Raw genomic sequence first — 10,901 nt, 5'->3', positions numbered from 1 at the left:
TTAGCGAGCGGCGGACCTAAAATTCCAACCCAACCCGCTATTTTTTGGCGGGTGCGCGGGCCGGCCCGACGAACCACGACCCGTTTTGCCACCCCTACAATTAAGATTACGAGAGAAATAACAAAGGATATTTACTAAACTCGTATAAAGCATAATTTGAGTAAATAATTTCTACGCAAAAAGACCACTTCCAAACCAAATACTTTATGTTCCACACCATGTTGTTAATGTTCTAATTCTCATTCCGGAAACAAACTTAATTCCTTAATAACCATAAAGTACATGAAGTGACGAGCCAAACAACTCCTAGCTTATTATCTTTAACCTTTTGTATACGAAAAAACGAGTACCAACCCATAAAATTTGACAAACACTTTTGTTATTAATACTTGTATTCATTGCAATAAAAATAGAAATAATTGACTTCTTTTAAGTAACTAAATGTATGTTTTATTGGAAATATTTGTATTTAATGAATTGAAAATGAAAATGATTAATTTATTTAGACGATATTTTCTTTATTTGAAAACCTTAAAGAGTATCTCCGAAGCACTTGTAGCATGACCCTTTAATTTTTAATAAAAAAATTATATTTTATTCTCAACAAAATTATATATACACGGAATTTTAGTAATTGAAAGTTAACTAAAATTCAAATTTAAAATATTTATTAGTACAAAGAGTATATTAGTAGTTCTACTTATGTATCAATAAAATTTAATTATTTATACGTTACCCCCACAATTTTATTTGGGTGTATTCCTACACAGAAGATTCCCTTTGAATTTTCAAAAGTCACAATTATCTCTTTTAATTTAAATGTTTTTCTACAATCTATAATAATTATTCTTGTATTAAAATTAATTAATTCTTCCAATTATTAAAAGTTAAACTTTCAAATTTAATATCAAATTTTAAAACTTTAACATCAAATTTTTAAAATTTAATATCATAACTAACTTTCTGGAAGTATTATTCTAAAAGGAGGAGATAGTAAATTCTAAAATTTCTAAAGCCAAAAAAAAAAATTCGAATGCAAGAGAATTTAACCCAGATTTTTATAGCTCGTCTTATAATTTGTTGAGATTAATATATCTTACTACCAACAAAAGAATCAATTAAAATAGAACAACAAACAAGTTTCAGATATTACTCTAAAATATGGCAAGAGCCTTGTATTGATTTGAAACTAAAACAAAATAAACAGTACTATTGGAATCCAACCCACAATCAAACTGAATAGCCAAAGAAATTAAACCAGTGCAAAGGTAAGGGAAAACTTGATTAACTATTAGTACTAATCAAGCAATGTGTTCCCAATCATATAATAAGAGTAAACATTAATAGTAGCAAGTTTAGCCAGCTTTTTCCCAAAATTACTTTGACCCCAATCCTTATACAGCGTTGTTAAAGGCCTATAATTCCTAAGATTAAAGTCATTAACTACAAAAGCAAGTTCATCCACGCCACAAAAACTCAACCGCGGCATTTTCATGAGAGTAGCAGCCAAAGGTCCAAGCTCCACAGCATTTCTGCATGTAATTCCATACTCCTTTTCAAGCTTAACCAAATTATGATTGATACCAACACCCACAAAAGTAAAATCTGGAAGCCGAAGAAAATTAAGCAACGAAGTGGGAATTGAATCTAAATACGGGAGCTGAATAATAAGGCACGATTGCCCGTTACATAGATGGAGAGTTGCACATTCCGAACCATCACGGGTTTCATTTTCTGATACCTTATTTTCATACATTGACAGCTCGACATCAAATCCGATAACCTTTGATCCGTTATGATTTTCGGGGCGTAAGAAAGACCATAGAATGTCGTCAATATCTTGCTGCGTACTTGTTACAGTTGTTTCGATATGAACTCCGTTCAACTGAAACGTCTCCACAAAACCCATGATGAGTACTCGGTAGATAGAATTTCGGGACGAGAATTTGAGTATTTGTAGAGTGGCGTTGTGAACTTGTGACCTTTGGATAGATTCTCAAAAAACCAAAGGATTTCATCCGAAAAGCTTGAGGGTTTGTCTCATCTAGTAAATTGCATTCTTTCAAGTTTCGAAAATTGGTGAAATTGAATAAAGTACGTACGACACTTAATTCCAAAATTTGAATATATATATATATATATATATATATATATATATATATATATATATATATATATATATATATATATATATATATATATATATATATATATATATATATATATATATATATATATATATATATATATATATATATATATATATATATATATATGGAGCATATCAAGTGAGAGCATTTTTAAATGAGAGATGAGAGGAATAAATATGAACCTTTAGATTCATCAAGAGAGAGAATGTTAATACATTAATGTGGCTATTAATTTATCTCTCTTGATGAATCTAAAGGTGGGTATTTATTCCTCTCATCCTCTCATTTAAAAATGCTCTCACTTGATATGCTCCATATATATATATATATATATATATATATATATATATATATATATATATATATATATATATATATATATATATATATATATATATATATATATATATATATATATATATATATATATATATATATATATATATATATATATATATATATATATATATATATATATATATATATATATATATATATATATATATATATATATATAGGAGGGTTATATTGACTCCAAGAGTAAGTGTTCAACAGTTACTCCAAATCATAACCATTGATTATCATTAATTCAATGGTTTTAATTAAAGTTATATAAAAAAATATTTTCTAAAATAATTAGATTAAATGATCAATTAAAACAGTTAGATTAATGAAAATCAATGGTTATGATTTGGAGTAAGTATTGAACACTTACTCTTGGAGTCAATATAACCCTCCTCATATATATATATATATATATATATATATATATATATATATATATATATATATATATATATATATATATATATAAGCGGGTGTGATTTCGTGTTTTGGGTGCGGATTTCACACTACATAAACCCGCACCCGAACCCAAATTCAGTCAACTCGGATTTTCATCCGTTGACTCGAGTTCAGTTGCGGGTAGGCCCCGCGGGTTTGAGTGTGCTTGTCATCCCTATTTTTAGGTTACATACTTAAACATCCTTTTTAATGTAAAAATAGAATTAGTTAAACCGTCTTTGGAAATGAGTGAGTTTTGGATTTTTATCTCATTTATTTTGTTTCTATTAAGATAATTTTTTAATGTTAAAATTTTGGTATTCGTCGCTAAAGTTTGTATATTAAAGATTATTTTTTATCGAAGCTTGATTCAAAATTGAGTGGATAAGATCAAATTTTGTATCTAGAATGAAATTCTGGTCTTCAGACTCGAGATGCCCTATAATTTGTTGGGACATCTGATCCGTCACAGCATTCAAAAGACATGTATTCATGAATTGAAACAATGCTAGAACATAATTGAACACACAAAATTGAAACAATAACACCTAATCTAGGGGATACCAAGCCAGGAAGGAAACCACTATTAGTAGTATCAATTTGAAGCTAAACAACCTCGGATTTACAACTTCTCACTTAATCATTACCCAATTCAACTTCTACCTAAAAACTTCCTAGATAAGAGAAATCCCTCTTACTTCCAATTACCGCAGTGATGTCTCACACTAACGACACAGTTACTGATATTGACGGCCCTTGACCACAATTGTCAATTACAAACAATACATGATTAAGACTCTCTTAATCAACAAATACTTGATTTTGCTTAAAAGATTTGATCAAGAATAATAGCGTGAATCACAAGCAACACACACTTAGATAATCGTATCAATGATACCTAAGTGACACACATACATTCAATACTTAACAACTTATGTATGCATGACAGAACTTACAACTCTATAATACAGTCAATTTCTTATATCAACATAATAATAGAGAGACTCACAATAATAGGACAAACTCTAACCTAATCTCGTAAGTTCTGCTTTTCAAAATGTTTGTAGCTTTCTATTTAGAGCACACATTTGGTCTAGATTTGGGCTTCAAAATGTGGTAGGGAGACTGCTATAAATCTGCACATTCTTCTCCATAAAAATAGACCTTCAATCAAATTTTCCTAAATATACTACATATTTAGAATCCATGAAAATCTTCAAGACAAATAAAATCTTTTATCCTTATATTAAGTGTTGTATTGGATTGCATAATATTGTCCAAATATTATGCATTTGTAACACTTAAAACATAATCCAAAAGCCCAACTTAACCCTCAGTCACGATGTCGAATGATCATTGCAGGATATCTTGTTCGACATATTACACCAAATGCAGTTTGATAGAACATCATGTTCTAACATAGGGTAGTCCAGTCCCCTGGAAGCACAAGAGATTTTCACTATAATTATTCATATTACAATTTGCTCAATCAAACTAGAAAGAGAATTCATTGCTCAAGCACGCAGGCAAAAGACTTCCAGCCTAAACACATTGTCCAAGACTTCTGCTCAATCAACCAGATAGAGACCTCCTTTCCAAAATCAACTGTTCAGGACTTCTGCTTAACCAACCTGGTCGATACTTCCTTCCCCAAACAAATTGTTCAGAATTTATGCTCAATCAACTTGATCGAGACTTCCTTGACCAAACTACCTTTCCAGGACTTCTTGCTCAAGTCCTCAAACAAGAGACTTTCTTGCTTAAACCTTATTTCAAGACATCTTGCTCAATCAAACTAAAAGAGACTTGTACTTATGCATGAATGCTAGAGACTAAAGATTCTCTTTTCAAGAGAATATGTTGTTAACCTTTGTGTTTGATTATGTGCTTCTTGGTTAAGAAGATTCACAAAGGTTTTACACTTGGAGCATGATATAAGCTGCATAGATAATCTTCATTTGTCGTGCCTTGTTGTTATGTTAATATGTTAATCATATTTACATTTTATTTCTTTTGACTCTAATAGTCACATGTGAATATGTCTTGCTCTTCTATTTTAACTCACAATAACCCTTCTGGTTGGATTTCTTCTTCTTTTTTGTGGCACTCTAAACTCTGTTCTCCGCCTGACACAATTTATCTCTCAACTCCGATGGTCTGTTCTTGGATCACATTCTTGGGTACAAAATCATATCTTCATCTTCAATTTTATTTTTCGTTCATAGAATTTGAAAATAGATCCAATGAAGATTGAAACCACTTACAGTACAAGTGGATATTGAAGGGTGAAATTACTCATAATGTAGGCAACCGTTGAAGGTTGATACTGCCATAATACAAGTAGCATTTAGAGGTCTTTAGCCATAATACATAAAGTGAAGTCTAAGTAATGCTAGCATAAGACATTGAGAAGAGAAGAGTAGAGCTAGTAGAACAACTGCAGAGATGGGATTATGACAACATTACTTTCTAGAATAGACATAAAGCACTTGTACATTGTCACAAGACCCTCTTAAGATAGATTTTGACTGGAGTCTTTTTGTATAATTTTGTTGAAGCTTGAGTAGAGTCGTTGTTTTCTTATATACTTAACTTTTTGAATTAGAGGCTTCTTATAGAATTAGTTAAAGCTTGATCAAAAATTAAAGTATGCCTTCAGAACCTAGTTAGAGTGAAACTACATAGTATTGAGTTCACAGGTTCTAAGTTTTCCTTTATCAAAGTCTTGATTAGAACTAGTCTGGATGAATGCTTTTGACATTTCTGACTGGATATATACAATAATCCTTTGTAGCATAGACTTTAGAACTGTTGATGAAGCTTCTTCAAAATTTGCATAATCATTTCCTATGACATCGTCTGCTTGCTTCAAATGACTATAGTCTTTAGATATTGTTGGTCTTTAGATTTTTAAATAAGCTTCAGCACAGCATCTTAGAGACTTAAGTTTGACTTCTCCAGAGCATGAAACTCAGTTTTGATCCTTCTGATTCATAATAGCTTTGCATCTCTCTTGATGATTCTTCTAAGTGTTTATCATGATTTATATCAAGGTTAATGTCTTTTGATTTTGCACACTAGAATATCCATTAATAAAACCCTAGTGTTCTATAAATACTTTGTTATCATCAAAACCTTTTTAAGGGTCTGAACAAATCTTGTTCCAATAAACTATTTAAGCTTGTTCACGATTGACCAAAGGCTCACTTGACCAAGGCTCAACCAGTCTCAAGCCCACTCTATTTGAACCAATATAAAAAAATAGTTCCAATGCAATGAGAAGGTATATAATCACTCATCTCCAATTTCACCTCGTCTTGAATTGAGTCGAGTGTTTGAGTGTTGTAACACGGTGAACTGACTTTTTATTAATCGGAATGTCGCGGTAAGCAAGAGTCGCCACCGACTTTTATTTTATCCAAACTAAATCAGAAAGGCAAAAAGAAACAGAAAAAAACCTTTTTAAAGAAATCTAAGTTCGGGGGGTAATTTATGCAAAGGGAAGGTGTAAGGCACCCTTTGCATCCATGGTTTTCCATGGGCTCTTAATTGCTTTGCTTGCTCGTTTGTTTAGAAAATGTAGATGAAAGAGATAGGGACTTTAGCTCGTAAATGAGCGTAGCCCTTTTGAAAAATTATGAGAAAGAATATAATGAAAGTTTGAGCATTGCAAGGCAATTAGGGGCAATTACCTTAAACTCAGATGATAGGTCTCTTTTTGCCTTTCAGAATGAAAGGGTCTATCCTTGCCATAAGAGGGCAGGAAGCCTTTCGTTTGGAGGTTGAAGGGTCATCGAAGCATCCTTTGCCATAAGACTGTCCCATGCCATAGAAGGGCAGGTAGTCTAAGGTAAGGATCAGAATAAGCCCTTTCGTAGGCAGCCGGAAGATACCTCAGCCTTTTTCCGTAGGCAACTTCCGAGGGTCGAGGTCATTTGTGTATCGAAGGCAGCATCATTTAGGGTCGTGACCTTTTTATCGAGGCAACATGGCTGAGGTATCCTCGAATTCGAGGGACGTGGCTTATTCTGCAAAAACACAAAGGCAACAGGCAACAAGGCAACAGGCAACAAGGCAACAGAGAGGGTTACCCAAAAAAGTGTGCGTGTGTGCATCAATCACGTGATTCAATTCAGATATTTATCTTTTAATTAATTATTCTAAGTCAATTTAAGGTTGTCACTCCCTATTTTACTAACCACGCAATAATATAAAGCAATAAAGGGAAGGGGGAGAATGAAACCAGCGGAGGAGAGGGGAATTGTAACCAGCGGATCCCTTAATAGGGTTTGATACAAGTAATAATAAAAAATAAAAAGAAGAAAAGATTTAGGGTTACCAATGACGTAGCTTTGACACTCGACAAACCCTGGAAAGGAAAAAGACAAGACAGAAAACATATAGTGAGTGCATTATCAAACTCGAGGGCAAACCTCATTAACTACAAAAGAAAATAGGATAATAAATTAAAAATAGAATAGGGAGAAGGTACTTAGCTTGGCATTTGCCTGACAGGGTTGAGGGCAAAGGTTTGCCAGAAGCATCGATTCTGACCATTAGGAGTGAGCAAAGAAACAAATAAGGCGTGAGTGTATTATCAGATTCGAGGGCAAAGGGATTAACCCTAAAAATAAAGAATAAATAAATATAAAAATAATAGTTAAAAAGTGAGGGTACTTAGCTCTGATTTGATCTGATATGGTTGATAGGGTGACTTTAAGGTTAACCCTGAAGAAACAAGGCAGGAAAGGATGAAGGCGAAACAAACCCTAATTTAAAATATAAATCAAATATAATTTAAATTAAATTAAACTGAGTACTTAACTTTGGCTTTTGAATCAGGCGCGTAGTCGGAAGGCGTTTGAAAATATAACCCTGAAAAAGGCACAGAAGAAGAAGATTTTTTTTTTTAGTGTAGGGCAAACCCTAATTAGGATTCAAATTCACTATAATGACAAATTGATTTAATTAATTATTGGTCTTGCGACCTAATTAATTAAATCGAAATAAGGAAATTAAATCGAGTGTAAAATAATTTTTTTATGAATTTTGGAATTACAATAATGCATATATGAACTTTTGAAAGTATTTAAATAAATATGTAAATATGTAATATATAATGAAGAAAATAAAATCATTATACTAATTAAATAAATAAGTATATAAAATCATAATAAATTAAATAAATCAAGTAAATTCATGGGGATTGGCTTCTAGGTCTTGGATAACTTGTGGATCAAGATTGAATCAAAACAACTTGGGTCCATTTGCAAAAACTCCAAGTTCTTTCACATTTTTCCCTCCAAAATAGCCTAACTTTGACAAGGTCTATCTCCCTCAATTTTTGAGGTATGGAGGTGTTCTAAGACATTTTAGAAACCTTAGAGAGTCCTCTAATCAATGTCTTTGGTCTTATATCAAAATTCTTTTCCATGCTCATTTTATATCCTTTTGAAAAAAGTGTCTTTTTGTTGACTTTTGCAAAGGACCTATAATGTATGAAGCCATATCTCTTAGATTATTGACCTATGAGCTTTGATTCTTGGACCATTGGATATAGGAGTTAATTCCCTTCAAAATGAGCTTTGGTGGGAATTTTTCTGATGAAGTATGAATATTTGGTGAATTTTCAAAGTTTGGTTGACTTTTTTCAGTTTATGCCCCAAAATAGTAACTTTTGACTTTTGACTTTTCTGATCTTTCCTTGCATCATCATGATCAATCCTTGATCAAATGATGTTTTTAGGGTTATGAGGATATTGTTGACCAAGTATCTTGTATATTGACTTGAAATGACTGTTTTGCCCTTGAGAGTCGACTGTTGACCTAATCAGGATTTGAGGGACTAAATTTGCTCTGTTTGACTTGAAACTTTATATGGAGATACTTTGGGATGTTGGTGACCCTATGGAACCACCTTGAGCCATTGATTCAATGATTTTCCATCGAATTAATCAAACCCTAGTTCAGAGCTTCTGTGTGGGAGACTGTGTTTTGGAGCTTTGTGTTTTGATTTGGTTTTGTGTATGAAAAATAGCATGGGCAAATTTTGGGGTATGACAGCTGCCCCTGTTCAATTATCTTAAACCTGAAGATGTAGAGTGGTGTGCGCGCCAGTCGGTATCTGAAGGTGGAAGATGATTGAACATAAGAATACCAAGAAATTTGCCCTATCTGAAGTAGGGACTTTTGTCGGAGATGGGCTTGTGGATGCCATCTGGTAGTTGAATTTTGAGGAGATGTTGTTTGCGCGTTGACCGTGTCATTACCGTTCGTGGTAGATGAATTAGATCCTTTTGGAATTGATCGTGTCAGTATCGTTCGTGATACTTGAATTAGATCTTGGAAAGATGATCGTGTCTTCATCGTTCGTGATGATAGAATTAGATCTGAGGAGATAATCGTGTCTTCATCGTTCGTGATGATAGAATTAGATTCTCTTGTCGTGTCAGCACCGTTCGTAGTGACTGAATTAGACTGGGAAGGCCAGTGACCGTGTCTACACCGTTCGTGATGATAGAATTAGATCTCTGAGAGTTGACCGTGTCAGTACCGTTCGTAGTAACCGAATTAGATCTTTTGTCGTGTCAGCACCGTTCGTAGTGACTGAATTAGACTGGGAAGGCCAGTGACCGTGTCTACACCGTTCGTGATGATAGAATTAGACCTCTGAAATTTGATCGTGTCAGTACCGTTCGTAGTATCTGAATTAGATCTTCTGTCGTGTCAGTACCGTTCGTAGTAGCTGAATTAGACTTTGAAAGTGATCGTGTCATTACCGTTCGTGGTAAATGAATTAGATCTTCGAGCGTTGATCGTGTCAGTACCATTCGTAGTAGCTGAATTAGATCTTGGAAAGTTGGAGACTTCGTTCATTTGTCGGTACCTGCATTCTGAAAAAGGTAAGGTTAATCTTTATGCAATGTCATGATGCATGGGTTATGTAATGAATCCCTCGAAATAAATGAGAGCTTTTGCATGTTATGTATGAGTTCATTATGAGGTAATGTATGCAGTGTATGAATATGTTTATGACATATGATATGTGAATATGATTTATGTTGTCTTTGATTAAGAAAGTAGATCTTTATGTCCTTGTAATTGTACTGTCTGATCTTGTCTTGAAGATGCTCAGCTGGGAATTTATGATTTCTGCTTGGAGATGATCAATGACTTGATGTTCCCTGATTGGTGATAAAGATATTGATAAATCGTGTTGGAGGAGAGCAAAGTGTTGGAGAACCGGCAGTGTTGAAGACGTAAACTCTGTTGGGGAGTCATGTCTTTGTCGGGACGAGTATGTTTGAAGATATCTTCTTGAGAATTACTCTGTGGGGGTATGATCTTGTGAAATCGGGGCTGTGGGAAGGCATGGATGCCTTGAACATTGCCCCCAGTATTATAGTAACTACCATTCCTGGATTTGATTAGGACACACCGCTGAGTATTGATCAAGATGTCAAACTGGACTTGCATAGATTTGCCTCTGTTAGTAGGAACTTTTGAAAAGATTTGTCTTACGAGGACTTTGTGAGATATGCGCTATGGGCGACATGCCCCTAGTAGTCATAGGCCCAATGCAATGCCCCATGTTGATTGGGAAGTAGCTTCATATCTACTTGGATGCATGCCCCTGATTGTTTTGGCACCCTTGAGGGATTCTCAGAATCTTGACTTGATTGCCCCAGATTGATTGGGCAAAGCGTGTCGTGCCCCTTGTAGTCATTGCTTATCGGAGTAATCTTGTCTGTCAGGATAACTTTTAGTCATTAGTTGTACCCTGCGCAGGTTCGTCCTGTTGCTAACATTTGAAATTATGTAGCAGAATATGTTTAATAATGAATTCATGAGATGCAATGCATACGTTTGTCTTGAGTTTTTGAAAAAACATTAAAACAAGAGATGTAAAAGCGTGATATTTATAAAGACATGGTATTTGTAACAATGAGATGTTTGTAAAAACCTGAT

The 10,901-nt window shown here is 33.6% G+C and overlaps 1 protein-coding gene across 1 annotated transcript; it reads right to left on the bottom strand.

The window, feature by feature from the left end:
• Positions 1–1,266: 1,266 nt before the first annotated feature.
• On the bottom strand, positions 1,267–1,949 carry LOC131634525 (protein RISC-INTERACTING CLEARING 3'-5' EXORIBONUCLEASE 2-like). Its single transcript, XM_058905194.1, has one exon. The coding sequence runs from the start codon at positions 1,907–1,909 to the stop codon at positions 1,298–1,300; it is 612 nt and encodes a 203-aa protein (XP_058761177.1). The 5' UTR covers positions 1,910–1,949; the 3' UTR covers positions 1,267–1,297.
• Positions 1,950–10,901: the final 8,952 nt, after the last annotated feature.

This window comes from Vicia villosa, unplaced genomic scaffold, assembly GCF_029867415.1.
Source record: "Vicia villosa cultivar HV-30 ecotype Madison, WI unplaced genomic scaffold, Vvil1.0 ctg.001310F_1_1, whole genome shotgun sequence".
Classification (NCBI taxonomy): Eukaryota; Viridiplantae; Streptophyta; class Magnoliopsida; order Fabales; family Fabaceae; genus Vicia; species Vicia villosa.
Note: the sequence above shows the minus strand (reverse complement) of the source record. Positions and strands in the feature narration are given on the sequence as shown.